Here is an 18,254-nt window from a genome sequence, read left to right on the forward strand (position 1 = left end):
TTAAATGTGGACAATGTATATTTTTCTAATTTTTCCCAATCAAATGTATTTCCACTTCAATGTGGCTGTTAACAAGTTAGTTCAAAGAGCCAGAAAGAATTGCTTTCTGTTCAAAACTGTTATTTTTAATTACATCATGTAAAATTCCCCATTCCCCTCCAAAAAAGAAATTCCACAAGTGCTTGGAAGTTGAAGCCATGGTCAAGTGCAAGTAAATTTGCAGATGATGCCCACCTACACTTCAGTGTTTTCTAATTTCTGAAACATGGAAGGCTGTATCCAATCAAAAGTACAAGCCCCACTCCCCCAAAGAGTCATTTTTCACCTACACAAAGATTCATCTAAACATGTGCAATAGATTGAGATGTGTATGATTCACCTCCCTTATTATTCACTGTGTAACCATGAGCATGCTTTTCAGGGTCATGTGACTGAAAGTAAATTAAACTGTGCAACATGGGAAGTTACAACAGATAATATAGTGTATTCACTTTGATTCAGTGAGCCCAGTGAGTATGGCACATTTAAACAGAGGAGAGAGAGTATATTATGTGCCTATCAAAACATCTTGCATAAGCAGCAATAAGCAGAGATGCAGATTCAATTCACTTAGTATGATTCAACTGTTACAGCCCTGGTCTGTTATCCATAGTCTTTTAAACTATAAATACCCAGGCACTCTAACATACTCCACATGGGATTGGTCTCCTGGTGGGATAGATGTTGAGATCATTTGTGTTCCTGTCTCTGCTGTCCTTCAACCGCCATGCATCTCTTGTTTCTAGGCAGGTTTATCCTGACGGCAGCACTGTGGTTTTAAAGCATCTAATCCAGTTATAGCTTTTAATCCTGTCAATTTAGGGTGGATGCTGCGATGCCATTCATACAGCAACTAAGTTCAGGATGGGGTTTCCTTTCTCCCATTTTTTGGGCAAGGTTGAAAATAAAATAAAAAGGTTAAACACAATGAGAAATGGGATTTGTTTGAAATTTTGCATAACCAGCCTATCATAGTAACATCATGACATGTAATAAAAAGGGTCATGGAACTGATTTTGCCTTTTGTTTCTCAATCACTATGGCTCTAATTACTCTATGGACCCAGACGATATCTTATCTTAAAGACTGTATAACAGGCAGAAAAACAACCTATGTTCAGTTGCCTGTAGGTTCTTTTCTGCCTCTCATTGGCCATACAGCTGTGATGTCATGGAATATTTAATTAGCTTTTTAATAGCACGAGCAAAAAATGTCAGCAACAGAATGTTGACAATGCATATTCAGTGAAATAAAGAATAAGAAAAAGGTCATTTGGCAGGAAAACATTAAACATGGGTCAGGGACAAATATGGGGAAATGTTATTGGAAAGGAGAGGGGGCAAAAATAGAGAAATTATAAAACAGCCTTTTAAAGAAAAGTAAAACTAGAGGAGTCACAAATAAGGAGGCAAAGATATTCAACAAAGCAAAAGGCCAAGGACAAGATGAGGGAATGAATGAGGCAAAGGAAAAGGAGACACATGTAAAAATAAAGGAGAGCTTCTTTAAAAGTGAGAGGGGGAAAAATGACAGATCTCAATCTAAACCTTCCAGAAATAATAAATATTTGCACACAGGGAAGCCTCCTGGAAGCTTAAGTCTGATTTAAGACAAAATGTGTGCTCACGACTCACCTTCATTTATAAAAGGCAAACCTATACTAAAAAGTGGAGATGTTGCCATCACATTGCGGATGTTTGGAAGTGCCATTAAACCCACCCTCCCAGGTCAAATAAATTAACTCCCTTCCATTTAAAATCCACTTAAAGTCTACTTAAGAGACTTACTGCTGCCTCATCAAGGGGATATTCACGCAATTGGCAGCAGCCACTGCAGCAAAAGGGACCCAACGTGCCACAAGGGTCGGTGCTCTCTGCAGGGAGAAAAGAGAAAGTAGTTAGAGATAGGGCCAGGCATTCATTCAGAAAAAGGGTGGGAACTGTATGGGCCTCCAGACACAAATCTCACCTGTGCTAGCAAGTGTTCAGCAATAGCTAGGGACTGATGTTTGCCTATCCTGGTTTAAAATAAAGGGGGAATGGACACTGTGCAATGGTGCTCTGGATGTCAGAAGCAGTATGCTTCTCATGCCAGAATTATTTCATTGCTCTCATATCCTTAAAACAAATGCTCAGCTGCTTGACTTCAATGCTGTCTGACAATTGAAGCCATGGATGGATGGATGGAAGGACATACCTTGCAGCCAAAATAAGCCACTTACATAAGCAGAGGAGCTTTCCAGCATCCAATTAAATGGCACCTGGGGCTGATGCATGAAACAGGCCGTCACAGTTCTGCCACAGGAAGATACTGGAGGAAAATGGCAAGCTTCTTCCCTCGTGCTGCCCTCTTCTGGTTAGAAAAACTAGGCTTTTAGAACCGTACCTTGGTGTAAAGGTTGAGTCCCACGGCAGTTGCCAAGGCAGTGGTGGTAGCAGTGAAATAAGCCACTCCAATTTGCCTGGAATCATCCAAAAAGGATACAAAATAGGAGCATCCATAATAAATTTTGACTCAATTTTCATGTCTCACTCACATCACCAATGATCTCTTCTTATAATAAATGTATCTTGCAAGACATCAGGTTCTACTTTCTCAACATCAGTAATAGTGCCTTCTACTTAGAATCCTGATGCTGTATCTTCAATACTGGGATAATATGCAATGGGGAAACAACTCTTGCAACTTTTCCAGGTGTATCTCTGTGATGCAAGAATGACTCCTTCTTATAACAAATGTATCTTGCAAGGCATCAGGCTCTACTTTCTCAGCATCAGTAATAGTACCTCCTACTTAATATCCTAGGAGCCCCTGGTGGCACAGAGGGTTAAACCCCAGAGCTGCTGAACTTGTTGACCAAAAGGCTGGCAGTTCGAATCCGAGGAACAGGGTAAGCTCCTGCTATTAGCCCCAGCTTCTGCTAACCTAGCATTTTGAAAACATCCAAATGTGAATAGATCAATAGGTACTGATCCAGCGGGAAAGTAACAGCACTCCATGCAGTCATGCTGGTCACATGATCTTGGAGGTGTCTACAGACAACGCTGGCCTTTTGGCTTAGGAATGTAGATGAGCACCAACCCCCAGAGTCAGACAAAACTAGACTTAATGTCAGGGGAAAACCTTTACCTTTTACTTAGTATTTTGATGCTGTATCTTCAATACTGGGATAATATACAAAGGGAAAACAACCCCTGCAACTCTTCCAGGTGTATCTCTGTGATGCAAGGCAGGGACAGAGAAAGCATAATTTTCCAGATGTTGATGGACTGTGACTTTTATCAACCTTTCCGATAGGCCGCACTGCCTAAGACTGATAGGAGTTACAGTTCAATAGCACCATCACAATCAAACCCTACCATCTTTCTGATCTAAGGACCTGGAAAGCCCAGAATGGTCATGAAGTAAAGGCTTACTGATGTAGAGTGAACATCAAATCACCCACAAATAGCCACTTTTCCACTTCATTTGGGTTTGCGATCCTGTTCACCAATGCCACCTGAATACAGAAGCACAGTCCTGAATGCTAGACAGGGATAATATGATAAGAATGTGTTACCAACAAGGAATCTATCTAGACCAGTGGTTCTCAACCTGTGGGTCCCCAGGTATTTTGCACTACAACTCCCAGAAATCCCAGCCAGTTTACCAGCTGTTAGGATTTCTGGGAGTTGAAGGCCAAAACATCTGGGGACCCACAGGTTAAGAACCACTGGTCTAGATTCTGCCTCTCCAAGATCGGTCTATTTTCATCAGGTAGTTTTAGAAACACTATGTATCTCACAGAGAGCCCACTGCAGCCAACAGATACAGTGAAGTCTGTACACACTGACTCCTCCCCAAAAAAGCATTTCCCTGAGGTTTATCTGAACTATTTCATATGACACAACACTGGTGAGCTCGGACCATGCTAGCTAACCTGACACACTAGGTTAAAAAAGATGGTGCTATCAGGTAACTTCAAATGGATACTTACTTGACAGTGATGGGGCTGGCAGCATTCCTGTTCGTGTAGTTCACACAAGCATTAAAAGACTGATTCACCCATTGCCAGAAAACTACAGCTGGGACTGTCCTGAATGGAAGAGCAAATAAAGTGGGGAAAAAATTCAGATGCCAGAAATATTTGCATCCATTCAAATTGTCGGCCATGGCACAGTTTGCATTCTCCCCTTTTTCAGGCCTAGAACATTCACTTTTATGAGATATCAGTAATGTTTTCTTTAAATAATCTTTTCATTATATGTTGGATCAGACCAAAGGCAACCAGCATTATGCTCACACTGGATAACTGACTGTTTATAGAAAGCCTCCCAGTAGGACATGAGGGCAAGTAAACCCTTGCATTGCATTTCCCAGACAGGAAAGTACAGTCAATAAATCGCCAATGCACAGCCATCCTGACTAATAGCCACTGACAACCCTAACTTTCATGAATGTATGACATTCCCTTTTGAAACTGCCCACATTGACTGTTACAAAAGAGGCAGAAAAGCCTTATGTGATCATTATGGTATCTAATTGAAAAATAAAAAAGGATTTCCAGCCATTATGGCTTCAAAAATAGTCAAAATCGCAGGGATATTAAGAAAAAGATGATAATAATCAGGAGATACTTTTTTATACTTTCAACAGTTCCTTTCATTTTCTTACACACAAAAGGAAAACTACCCATATGATAATTTGTTTTAAAATATAATATTAATCTGCCAAAGACATAGGTCACAAAAAACGATGGACCACGTTGTAGAGTTTTGATTTTTTGTCTCAAAAGAGCAGGCAGAGCATAGATCTCCCTCTGTAAAACTCAGATTTGTCCACTCAATTAAAGCAAAAAGTTTGCTGGTTTTCAGATGCTACCAGAAGTCTCCCTTGATTACTATCAGCTCCTAGGTTTTGTTCTAAAATACCAGATACACTCATTGCTTGAGGATGAATTGCCTGAGGACCACTTTGGTGCTAACATACTTAGGCACCTTCAAGAGCTATCACTCCACAGGCAAATCTAACTTAGCAGGAAAAATGAGAGAAACCAGAAATGCCATGATACAGCCTGCCAAATTTGACATCTTCCAGAAGTGTGAGATAGCAGCTACTGTTATGCTTCTGGCTTGGCCATGGTGGGTGAGAATGCTGGAAACTGCAGACCACATCTCTGGAGTATGCCAGCTTGGGAAAAGCTGCTGTAGTCTGAAGGTAGCAGGAATAGTTTACAGAACTAATCTCAGAGGGAACCCAAGAGCAAGAAATATCCAGTACTGGCTTTCACAGAGGAATTCACCTCATGGAAGCAAAATTAAGGGAACCAGGAAAGAGAGAAGGGATGCACCAAGCCCAATAAGCCCATCCCCTTCCTACCTATAAAACTGCAGCATGCCACCAGTGATAGCCATTCCCCCAGGGACTTGAAATGACATTCTCCCTATTAAATTCATCTTTTCCCCTGAATCAGGATGGAAAGCGGAGTCATAAAGCTTCTTGGCATAGAAAAGTTGCTCCTCGCTGGTTCCTGGAGGCACTGTGCCTGCCCTATTGGCATGAGAAAGAAACAATTATTCCGTCTTCATGTTTCCTATAGTCCAAACCTCCGAAATGGATAGCATCCCCACCCTGCAAATTATAAAACTGGTGAATAAAAAGAAGCAACTATGCTTTCAGACTCAATAGCACCCATATCCTTTGCATTCAAATAGGAAACATACAGACCACAGTGGTCACTCCCAGACCTCCAGGGGACTGGAGTGATGTCAAAATGCATTTTAAAATTCCTCAGTAATACAAGAAAAGGTTACTAACAAACACAAATACATTTTTAAAGTACAGTAGAGTCTCACTTATCCAACATAAACGGGCCGGCAGAACATTGGATAAGCAAAAATCTTGGATAATAAGGAGAGATTAAGAAAAAAGCTTATTAAACATAAAATTACATTATAATTTTACAAATTAAGCACCAAAACATGTTTTACAAGAAATTGACAGAAAAAGCAGTTCAATACACAGTAATGTTATGTAGTAATTACTGTATTTACGAATTTAGCACCAAAACATTGCAACATTTACTACAAAAACAATGACTGCTAAAAGGCAGACTGCATTGGATAATACAGAACATTGGATAAGTGAAGCTTGGATAAGTGAGACTCTACTGTACTTAATAATAATAATAATAATAAAACTTTATTTATACCCCGCCACCATCTCCCCAATGGGGACTCGGGGCGGCTTACATGGGGCCACGCCCAAAACAATACAATGTAAACAGCATATAAAAGAACTGCACAACACAATACAATAAACAATACAGTAAATAATATCCATTACAAAATAAAACAAGGAGACAATAAAAACAAGGGCAGACCACATGAACATTAAGTTAAAACTCGGGGTGAGAAAGACATAAAAATAAAAACCACAGCGAACAGGGTCATAAGGGAGTGGGGTATTCTGGAGGATAGATATTAGGGGGAGCAACGGAAAAGAAATATAAAATGGTTACTCTCCAAAAGCGCAGCGAAAGAGCCATGTTTTCAAGTCTTTCTTGAAGGCTGCTAGTGTGGGGGCTTGCCTAATCTCCGCGGGCAGAGAATTCCACAATCGGGGGGCCACAGCAGAAAAGGCCCTCTCCCTTGTTCCCACAAGGCGGGTCTGGGATATCGGGAGTGGGGACAGGAGAGCTTCCCCTGATGAGCGAAGGGATCGTGTAGGCTTGTGGTAGGAGATACGGTCACGAAGGTAGGTGGGTCCCAAACCGTTTAGGGCTTTATATGTGATGGTATACACCTTGAATTGGGACCGGAAAATAAAAGGCAGCCAGTGGAGCTCCTTAAACAGGGGAGTAGACCTCTCCCTGTAACTCGCCCCCGTAATTAACCTGGCAGCCGAGCGCTGGACCAATTGTAGTTTCCGGGCCGTCTTCAAGGGAAGCCCCACGTAGAGCGCATTACAGTAGTCCAGTCTAGAGGTAACTAAGGCATGCACCACCGTGGTCAAGTCAGACTTCACGAGGTATGGTCGCAGTTGGCGCACAAGCTTGAGTTGTGCGAAGGCCTCCCGGCCACCGCCGACACCTGCGCCTCAAGTGTCAGCGCTGAGTCCAGGAGGACCCCCAAACTGCGGACCTGTGATTTCAGGGGGAGTGCGACCCCGTCCAGCACAGGTTGCCACCCAATACCCTGATCCGACGCGCGACTGACCAGGAGGGCCTCTGTCTTGTCAGGATTGATCCTCAGCTTGTTCCTCCTCATCCAGTCCGCCACAGCGGCCAGGCACTGGTTCAGCATCCGAGGGGCTTCCTTGGAGTCAGATGGGAACGAGTAGTGGATTTGCGTGTCATCTGCGTAGAGATGGCAACACCCTCCAAAACTCCGGATGACCTCTCCCAGCGGTTTCATGTAGATGTTAAATAGCATGGGGGATAGAATAGACCCTTGCGGGACCCCACAGGTCAATGGCCAGGTGTCCGAGCAGGTGTCCCCCAGCTTCACCATCTGGGAACGGCCCTCCAGGAAGGACTGGAGCCACAGCAGAACCGTGCCACCGAGCCCCATCCCAGAGAGCCTCCCCAGAAGGATACCATGGTCGATGGTATCGAAAGCCACTGAGATGTCCAAGAGAACCAGCAGGGTCACACTCCCCCTGTCCAGCTCCCTGCGGAGGTCATCCACCAAGGCGACCAAAGCCGTCTCGGTACTGTGCCCAGGCCTGAAGCCAGACTGCGAGCGGTCCAGAAAATCAGTGTCATCGAGGAACTCCTGGAGCTGCGTGGCAACCACCCGCTCCAGAACCTTGCCCAAAAATGGGAGGTTGGAAATTGGTCTGTAGTTGTTACATACAGATGGGTCTAAAGAGGTCTTTTTTAGTAATGGTTTTACTACTGCCTGCTTAAAGCAGGATGGAACTGACCCCTGACCCAAGGAGGCATTTATAATAGCCACAAACCAATCCAACAACCCATCTTTGGCCAGCTTAACCAGCCAAGAAGGACAAGGATCCAGAGCGCAAGTGGTCGCCCTCACAGACCCAAGAATCCCCTCCACGTCATCAGGAAGAACAAGCTGGAAAGAATCCCACAAGATCGGACAGACAGGTACCTCGGTTACCTCCGCTGGAACTACAGTTAAGCTGGAGTCCAACTCACGGCGTATCTGAGCAACTTTGCCTGCAAAATGGTGCGCGAAATCGCTGCACCGAGTTGCCAAGTCATCAGGAAGCCCCTGGGTCTCGGGAGGCCGCAGGAGCTCCCCAACAACTCGGAACAACTCCGATGGCCTGTTGGCTGCAGACGCTATGCGGGCAGTCGTGAAAGCTTTCCTGGCTGCTCGCAGAGCCACGGAGTAAGCCTTAATAGCGGCTTTAGCCCGTGCTTGGTCAGACACATCCTGAGATTTCCTCCAGATGCACTCTAGTCCCCTCCTCGCACGCTTCATCACAGCCAGCTCCTCAGTGAACCAAGGAGTCGACGTGACTCTACGAAGCGAGAGGGGACGTTCGGGAGCAATCGTGTCAAGTGCCCTAGTCAGCTCACTATTATAGCGATCAGCCAGGACATCGACAGGATCGCCAGTCTCCAGAACAGGAAGATCCCCAAGAGACCTCAGAAGTCCATCCGGATCCATCAGCCTCCTGGGGCGGACCATCTTAGTGGGTCCACCACCCCTGCGGAGGTTAGAAGACACGGCGAAACTTAAACAGATCAGATGATGGTCAGACCATGACAATGGAAGGATATTTTGCTCTTCCACTCTGACTGTCCCACCGTCCACAATAAAGACAAAGTCCAGCATGTGTCCTGCCTGATGTGTGGGCCCAGATATAACTTGAGTCAGCCCCATGGTCGTCATGGCAACTATGAAATCCTGAGCTGCACCTGTCAATGTGGTCTCGGCATGGATGTTAAAGTCTCCCAAAACTATGAGTTGTTGGGAGACCAGGGCCGAATTGGAGACCACTTCTGCTAGCTCAGACAGAGAGACTGCTGGGTCGCGGGGTGGACGGTACACCAGCAGAATCCCCAAGCTGTCTCGGGCTCCCACCTTCAAGAAGACACACTCGAACCTCGAAGATTGCGGAACAGCGCATCTGATCAGGGCGATGGACTGCCGAAAGATCACCGCGACTCCTCCTCCCCGCCCCCCAGCCCTGGCCTGCTGATGTACCCCGAAACCCGGTGGACACAGCTGGGTGAGATTCACTCCACCCAGCTCGTCCAACCACGTCTCGGTGATGCATGCCAGATCCGCCCCCTCATCCAGGATCAAATCCTGAATGACAGCTGTCTTACCATTGACGGATCTGGCGTTCAAAAGCAGAACCTTAAGACCGGGGGGTCTGTCCTGGAGACTACCACACCTATTCCTCTCCAGGGTCATTTTAACCTCTCCCCTCAAATGCATTCTACTTCCATACTGGGTGTACCATGTTTACCTTCTCCCCCAAACCTTCTCACCATGAGCAGAATCTCTGATACTTTAAGAAATCACCTGGCAATCTTACCAAGAAAGTTGTGAGTCCTTCTACTATTGTCTCACAGGTCTTTGCAGGACAAAAGGGCACTGATGTGCACCATAAAGCTGACAACATAAAGGGAAATATGTTCCGACAAGAGGGCAATTTGAAAACCTCCTTCATACTTTGCAATACAGCCAAAGCTCTACTGCCACCCTGATCCCAGAGTTACTACTCATGGGTACTGAATGAAGGATTCAGTCCTTCTGTGCATGGGTCTGCAACATACAGAGCACATGAGAAAGAGAGACAATCCAGTGGCTCTCTGCTAGCTACCTGCAGCTTTCCACCAATGCTTTTGCTGAATCCAGTTCATGTTCCGACACCAGTAGAGTCCTAGGATCTGTGATGTTGAAAAAGTGCTTTAGGCGTCCTATGAAGGTGTTCTGCTCCCAGCGAGGGGCGTCAATATTAAATGTGGTAACACTGTCAGTCATTTCACTAGGGAGAGAGAAAGTACAATTCATACATCAGTAAGATAGTTCTGTGCTTAAGGTCGCCACATATTTATCTGGAGGGGGGAACTGACTCCCTTAAAGGAAGCATCTACTACAGCTGGCTCTGCAGATTTTCAGGTCTGATGTTTTCAGATTTGATTAAAATTACTTTTTTAAGGAATCTCTTGGTACTCCAGTGCAGCTTTATGGTCACCACCTGCTGGAAGTTGATCTGAGAGTTATACTGGGGGACCTAGAGATTCTTAGAGATGTGCTCTCTAGGGTTAAAAATAGCATTTTATTTGCAGCTTTTCACTTTTCCAAGGGTTCTGTGCCCCTCATTCCCAGCTAATGTATTGTTTTGACTGTATAAATCATTACCTGGATTATTTATAAGCCCTAATGCTCATCTTCTTTCCCTGCCTCATATAGAGAAAACAGAGGAAGGGGAATGTAGCTATTACATGTTGCCTTTTTTTAAAAAAAATGCAAGCACCATCTCCATATGAAAAGTCAGAGCACTTTTTGCAGTACACATGTATACAAATGTTGTAAGCCACTGTGATGAGTGAGAATTCGAAGCAATTGCAGACCTCTCCAAGACTTCATTTGGATACCAGTAACTAACACTGAGAAATTACAGTTGATTGGTGGTATAGAAATATAATATATGATCTGTAGCACATGAAAACAAGCCTTTGGCTGTTGTATCCCAGCTTTCCCTCAATTCTACCATCTGAGGATCATGACTGGATAATAGGTTCTTTGGCCTGGGGTACAACTGGAAGAATTGTCAGGCTAAAGCATAAACTATCATTTCGAGTCAACTGAAAACAAGAGGACTCTTACGTCACTGGACAGCTGTTAATATCTGGTCAAGTTCTGTTAAGGCAGTGGTTCTCAATCTGGGGTTCTCAGATGTTTTTGGCCTACAACTCCCAGAAATCCCAGCCAGTTTATCAGCTGTTAGGATTTCTGGAAGGCCAAAAACATGTGGGGACCCCAGGTTGAGAACCACGATTCAAGCTTGGTGACAGGGGTCACAACCACTAAACTAAACTACACTCATCAGAAACAGCCTTCAGTGTGTAGTGGCTGCTTATGTCATCAACCCAATACTTGTGATAATATTGGTAAGCTGTGACATAAGTCAATAACATAGATGCACTGTATTTTATTTACCTCCAGTCTGCATTCCAATCTTGTCCTTACATTATATCTACAGCACTTTGATGTTATATTTGTACGATGACCAGTGCTTTATTGCCCTCCTACAGCAATTCTCCACAGGTATCTAGCCAGAAATTATGAGCTGATGAACTCATTATATCTTCACTAATTTATTATAGCTATTTCACCTGTCTAGATTCCCCAGTTAATGCTGAAATTAGAAATAGGTTTGAGTGAATTAGGCTGTTAGAATTTATTAGGGCTCTCTCCCTGTGTGTCAGATTCAATAAAGCAGGAAGGGCTTCTACCTTAGGAAAAGAAATACTGTACAACCCCTGTATCTGCAGAGCTGATATCGGGTTTCAGTTATCCACTTTGGACAAAATATGCTCTAAATATGCATTTTCTAGGATGGAATGGATAGGGATTTGCTATTATCCATGGTTTTGCATATCCACATAAAGTTCAGGAATGTATCCCCCATAGATATTTTGTTAGAATGGGAGGAAATGTGGCACACAGTTCTGTTGTTGGAAGGTAATTTCTTTGCAAAGACTTGGAGGAGAGAACTTTTGATGCCCTTGTCACACATAGCTAAGTTTGTGGAACAGAAGAACACATAAGTTTGAGAAAGAAGGAAAAAATGAGGCTAGAAATAGAATTGAATAAAGAAGTGATTTGTTTGCTTAGCAGAGTGTTGACTGCACCTAATTGTATCCCACTTCAATTAGTCTGGCTAGCCTAGGGCTTAAAATGTCCCTGCGTAATGGCAGGTTAGGAAATAGAACAACACCCTTGATCCAATATCTGATATTGGGTGGGCATGCCAACCTGGCTTTTATTACAGAAACCTTGCTGGATGAAGCTGAGATGGTGGTGGTTTAATCTCTCAGCATTGTCCACCAGGTTCTCCGTGAAGCAGTATGTGAGGCCTGGAGAGGTAGAGAAGTGAAAGTATCGTATTCTATCAGAGTTTATTTATTTATTTCTCACATTTATATCCCGCCCTTCTCACCCGAAGGGACTCAGGGCGGCTTACAACAGTGGCAACAATTAGATGCCCATACAAACCAATATAAAACAGCACATAAAACAGTTAAAACTATTAAAATACATTATGAATTAAAAATATACATTTCAAACATAAAATCAGATCCGTTCTTCCTCATGCTTTGTCCATAGTTCAGTCCGTGTTCCATCTCCTTCACCAGGTGACCCGTCTCATAGTCTGCAGAGTATGAATGTGTGCACTTAAAGGTGGATAGCTGTGACAGAACCAGGATTCTGCTAGTGTACTGTTCACTACACTGCTCAACAGAATTGACTAAGTTGGTCTCAACTGAGGTTTTGGAGTCCCCTTGACTAGTTGTGTTGGGAGACTTAGACATCTATACAGAGATCTTTCTATCAGGAGCAGCTCAGAACTTCATGTCCTCCAAAAGACATTTAAATAATAACAGGTTCAATATAACTAGTTTTACAGGTTGGCAGATTTTTTAACAATTGTAACTTTCAAATTACAGGTTTGTTCAGGAGTTTGATCCAAATGGCAGTGAAAACGTAGGTTATACATTTTTAAGAGAGCAGTTCTTTAAAACTGGACAATATGGGAAGCCATCTGAGATGTGATCTTGGTCAGATGAGCAATCCAACAACTGGCTTTACGGCAATATCGTGGACAATGCTATTGAGAAGCCAGAGATTCCATATGTATCCCACACTGAAAAAAATCTACTGCCAATTTATACAGTTAGTTTGTTCTTACTATGGACTTTGCTATTAACTGAACCGTGCAGTCTGTGTTCAGGAAAAAAACAAACACTGCATACGGGAAGAGGGATTTGAATTCCCTTCTGCCCCCACAGTAGGACTTGGCATAGATGGAATTTGCAGTGGGCTCTATACCAAAACAATTGCTTCACATACCAAAGAAGCAGCCTCACTGTTAAAATATAAACAGCAACACTAATTAGAATCAGCAAAATAAAAGCATAATTTATAACCAATGGCAAACAGTCTGCCATTTACCCATACTCTCTAACAGGCCTTTGCTAATATGTAACTATTTCTGGAAAGCTCAGGACAAAAGAAAGATCAGCGTTTATGGCAACGAGAGTACTTTGGAATCACATAGGGAGCAAACATTAGCTGGCAGTGTAGACATGAATCTGATCCCTCAGATCTGTGCTAAAGTGGGGATTTCCTTGTATGAGCAGGGAAAATCCCACTGTTGGGCAATGCAAGTGACACTAAACACTTTTGGGTATAGTTATGGGACCAAAACCTCCTTTCACTCACTTCCTATCTAAGTAAACAGCATTTCAGCATCTTTGGAATATGGAACATTTTGAGATGGCAAGTTGATGAAACTTTGTTTTGCCACTACTGCAGGTGGCTGTATTTCTATGCCTCATTGTTTTTCCAACAATGATGAAATGAAGCGATATTATATGGTATCACAAAAAGGCCGTATGGGGAACAGAATGGAGTTTTAAACAGAGAAAACATTCACATTTTTCCAGATGGATTTCCAGTAAGGACTTTCTTTGCTCAGCTCTAGAAACAAGCCATTTTGTTTCCCTTACAGGAATGGAAGTAACAACTCCAAATAATACAAATGTCCTTGTTAACAACATGTGCTCCACCATGATGTTTACATAACTGTTTACATTATGTGGTTCATCCCAGGATCATGGCTGGATAATGGGCTGTGGTACAATTTGAAGATTTCTTCAGAGGAGATTTGCTATTGTTTCCTCTGAGCTGAGAGTATGACTTACGCAAGGTCACTCAATGGGTTTGCGTGGCTGAACCAAGAATAAAATGAAGTATAAGGTAATGGGTCCAAGTTTTATTTAATTTTATAAGCATATTATCTACTTTCCTATTAAATTAAATTCATGAAGCAGCTAGAGTTGTAAGACAATTGAGATCTTTTGCCGGTTTAAGTTTTAGAAGCACAGAACAGATAGACTGTAAACCAAGCAAGACACCAGATGTACCCAAGTTCACAGCTGTCACATTGAAATATATGAGAATAATAATGGGCTTGCTTCTGAGTTATTTTGAGACTGAATAATGCAAGGATTTGCAACTGTGCAAATAGGGTTCTTTATCCTACCCCAGCTCAGCATCTAAAACACATGATGTGCCTGTATACCATTCCCCTGGCCAAAGCAGCAGATGAAACTGAATGGGAAAATGTTGGCCTGCTTAAAAAGTAATAAGAGCTGTAAATTCAAGAACCCTGGGAAATGATGCATGCAAATTAATGCTGTTCTGTTGCCTTGGACAATTCCAATAATTTCCAAGTATAGGCTAGTATTTATGGAATGATAATCTAAAACACATTGAAGGATACATGTGAACCTGGCTCTCCTATCGTTCTCATACAGTAGTTATGCCACTGTTTCTTTGCTTTTATCTTACAGAGAGGGGATAGGCAGGACATAGAATAAAAAATGAAAGACATCCAAGATATTTTTTAAATTCTCATTAATAGTCAAGATGTGTACTGGAAGCTTAAGTCAAGTCATCTTGCTCAGCAGGCATATGGATTACCCTTGTGGTTATAGAATAATTAGATCTCTAAAGAGATAGTGGAGGCAAAACAGAATTAAGCACATATAACCATGCATTGCCCTTGACCTCTAAATAAATAATTATTCAGTTTCTTCGGTTAATGGAGAGCACCCTCTGTCTCCTGAAATAAACAGAAGTATACCGAAAGGGACTCTGACTGCAACTATCAGTGGAGAAATGGTGGCAGCCTACGGTAGGACTAGATACTGAAATCAAAGAAGTCATTTCTTAAATTTACAAATATTTTAAAATTAATGCTTATCTTAGAAAATGGACCAGAAGACAGAATCTCTAGGAGAAGAAAAATGCACAGTAGTTTACTACAGGCAAGCATATTGATATATTTTGCGGATTCAAGAATACCATTTCCAAAAAAGAGGACCAGGAAAAGATAGTCTTAGCTAGCATCACCAGCTCCAGCTTGTGAGGCTAAAGATACTATGTCCCTCTCCAGATGTAAGCTTTCACTTAAAGAGAAACACTGCCAGCAAACATTAGTTTATGATATATTGATATATGTACATTGGATTTACCAAAGTAAAACGGCATGTTACAACATACTACACAGTATCAGCTGGTAGTACTGCAGAACATAGAGCTTAATGTGGATGAGCAGAACAGAGAGATATGCAAGGAAACGGAAAGGGTGTGAGCACTTTTAGCCTAGCATTGAGGTAGTGGATTAAAGTCTTGCTAAAGATTTGACCTTTTAATCAAAAGTCTTCATCAGGATCATCAACTGAACCCTATTTTTCAAGTATTGCTTTTGGCTAGGATCTGTCTCCTTCCCCAATTGAGAACATCACACTGTGCTGTAGTTTCCAAGTTTTCTTTGCAAATCACTACTGGAGCTATATGTGTTAGTACGTAAGCATTCTGGATAAACAAACAAAATTGGAATTGTATGCAGAACTGGCACCTTGGGACGAAGGGGTAGTATTTTTCATTTAGTAAGCACATGGCAACTACCAAAGCTAGAAATAATGACAGCATTTGAGTATCTAGACCAGACCTGCACAACCAACATTAAAACAAGCTAAATTTCTTTGGGCCGCAGATAGGTTTTTAGCATTTTATCAAACTACAACTCCTAGGATCTCACAGCACCGAGGCATAGAAATTAAGGTAGTGTCAAACTGCATTAACTCTACAGCATTGTAGAAAAACCTATCTGTGCACTGTAGTTGCACCTGTGTGCCCAAGTAAATGAATGGCCAGCTCCTTTAGCATTCCTCACAACTCCAGGTTTTCTGATGGGCTTCTCCAGACCACAAACTGTGCATGTACATAGAATAGCACCTGGTAGCAGGTGACAACATTCAACATTTTAAAACCATGGCTGGTGGTACATCTGGACGCCCTGGGGTTTGACAGGGCTGGGCTGATGGCCGGGGAACCAGTGAGAGTGGCAGCTTCTTTGAGCTGCCCAAAATCCTTTGCTGGGCCACAAGGGTTCCATGGACTATATGTTGTGTAGGACTGATCTACACAGTGCTTGGTGAATTCTTAAATCAGAAAGGAGCCATGGTCAAACAAGAATTTTATATGAAGAAGGATGATTATTCAAGACTCTGGTTAGGAACAAAATGCTTTAAGGTTCCTGAAAATGCATGTAAAAACAGAATGTCACTTCTTAACAATAATATTTAATATACAATGATCCTTTCAGACCACCTTTTTGGATGATTACTTATGTAACAAATTCAAATGCTGAGCCTTCAGAGAAGTTGCGCTTATTTCTTTTTGACTAGATATCAACCTTTTCCCTAAAGATTAAGCCAAAGAGCAACTAAACTAGATATTGGAAGTAATATCATCCAAATAATATTACTTGTAATACATTAGTTTTTGGAATAGTGAGAGGACAATAATGCTACTGGAAGGTGGGGAGGGGGAGAGAATTACATACTAATAACATTTTTAATGTATAAGCACAGTACTTCAAAAACATTTTGAAATGTCATTCTGAAGAATATGGGGACTTCTCTTACAGATAATTATAACTAAAATAAAATAATGCATCAACAATGTGAACAATGGTAACTTCCAAAAAAAAAATCAGTTTCAAAGAAAGTACAGTAGAGTCTCACTTATTCAACACTCACTTATCGAACGTTCTGGATTATCCAACACATTTTTGTAATCAATGTTTTCAATACATCGTGATATTTTGGTGCTAAATTCGTAAATACAGTAATTACTACATAGCATTACTGCGTATTGAACTACTTTTTCTGTCAAATTTGTTGTATAACATGATGTTTTGGTGCTTAATTTGTAAAATCATAACCTAATTTGATGTTTAATAGGCTTTTCCTTAATCCCAGCTTATTATCCAACATATTCGCTTATCCAATGTTCTGCCGGCCCGTTTATGTTGGATAAGTGAGACTCTACTGTAATGCCAACACAAATGTGACAGTCAATTACCACTTACTCCCACTCTGTCTAGAGCAGTGTTTCCAGTCCAGGTGAAAAGAAGATTGGATTTTTAAAAAGGTTCTTAAAAAATATATACTTGTATAAGCCTGCCAGGTACTTGGGAATTTGTTTCCACTCCCGTGTTTCTTTGGATCAGTGCTGGATTCATTGTTCAAAGGAAGGAAACGGTCTTCCTTTCAGATCACTGACTGTGACTCTCATCAGACCCCACCAATGATTATGCTGACTATTTATTATTACTTTATTTGTACCCTGCCTTTCTCAACCCCTGAGGGGACTAAAGGTGGCTTACAAAATTTTGCAAAAATTCATTGTCACGCAGACACAGAAAAAACACATCCATCAAAATATAAAACAGTCTAAACATATGCATGTAACAATTAAAACACACATCAATAAAACAGATTAAAAACCATATAAAATGACTAGGACTAGTGTGAGCTGTAGTCTACCTCTGGTGTAAATTGAGGATTAAACACAGCGATTTGCAGATTCCACTCTGTGGCTGTCACAACAACAACAACAATAATAATGGTAACAACAACATTACATTTTATTTATATTCCCTGCCCCCTCTACTGGAAGGGACTCAGGGTGACTTACAGAAAGTTTTATCTACAACTGCACCTATACTACAGCACAACAGCCAGGTCAGTCTCTTCCCAAAGCTGCTTGAAGTCAATGTTATACACACAGTTCCACTACAGTTTGTTTGCTCATTCTTTGTATAAGCTACCTTCAATATCCACTAACTAGGCTTATGTGTGTATAACCTTGTTATATGACCCTGAACAGTAAGCTGGAACAACAGAAGAGGACTAAAAAGGATAATGTATTATACCAAGGTCTTTTGCATATATACATTTTCCTCACTCTACATTTCATTGCCCTTCAGTTCTCTATAACTGGTACTTTATTCAGCTGCTAGTGTTCTGTTTTCTTGATATATAAAATAAAATTGGTCTGTGAATACTATAAAGTCCTTTTTGGAGACTGATAAGATTAGATCAACATCTCTTATTTGTTCATTTAACACACTCAATGGGCTATCATTCGATCACCTGCTGAGGATCTCCC

At 41.9% G+C, this 18,254-nt stretch overlaps 2 protein-coding genes across 3 annotated transcripts in view; one reads left to right on the forward strand and one right to left on the reverse strand.

Annotated features, from left to right (window-relative positions):
* arl3 (ADP ribosylation factor like GTPase 3) overlaps positions 1–18,254 on the forward strand; it is a 131,929-nt gene that overhangs the window by 45,362 nt on the left and 68,313 nt on the right. The window lies entirely within an intron of this gene.
* Positions 1–18,254, reverse strand: part of sfxn2 (sideroflexin 2) — a 53,903-nt gene that overhangs the window by 32,516 nt on the left and 3,133 nt on the right. For both annotated transcript variants that reach the window (XM_003218479.4, XM_062976315.1), the window contains 5 exons: positions 9,823–9,987; positions 5,398–5,568; positions 4,016–4,114; positions 2,425–2,500; positions 1,827–1,912 (listed from right to left, as the gene is read on the reverse strand). In XM_003218479.4, the coding sequence (XP_003218527.2) occupies positions 1,827–1,912; positions 2,425–2,500; positions 4,016–4,114; positions 5,398–5,568; positions 9,823–9,983 (593 nt within the window). In that variant the 5' untranslated portion in view covers positions 9,984–9,987. The remainder of the gene's footprint in view (positions 1–1,826; positions 1,913–2,424; positions 2,501–4,015; positions 4,115–5,397; positions 5,569–9,822; positions 9,988–18,254) is intronic.

Source organism: Anolis carolinensis, chromosome 3 (genome assembly GCF_035594765.1).
Source record: "Anolis carolinensis isolate JA03-04 chromosome 3, rAnoCar3.1.pri, whole genome shotgun sequence".
NCBI classification, from domain to species: Eukaryota; Metazoa; Chordata; class Lepidosauria; order Squamata; family Dactyloidae; genus Anolis; species Anolis carolinensis.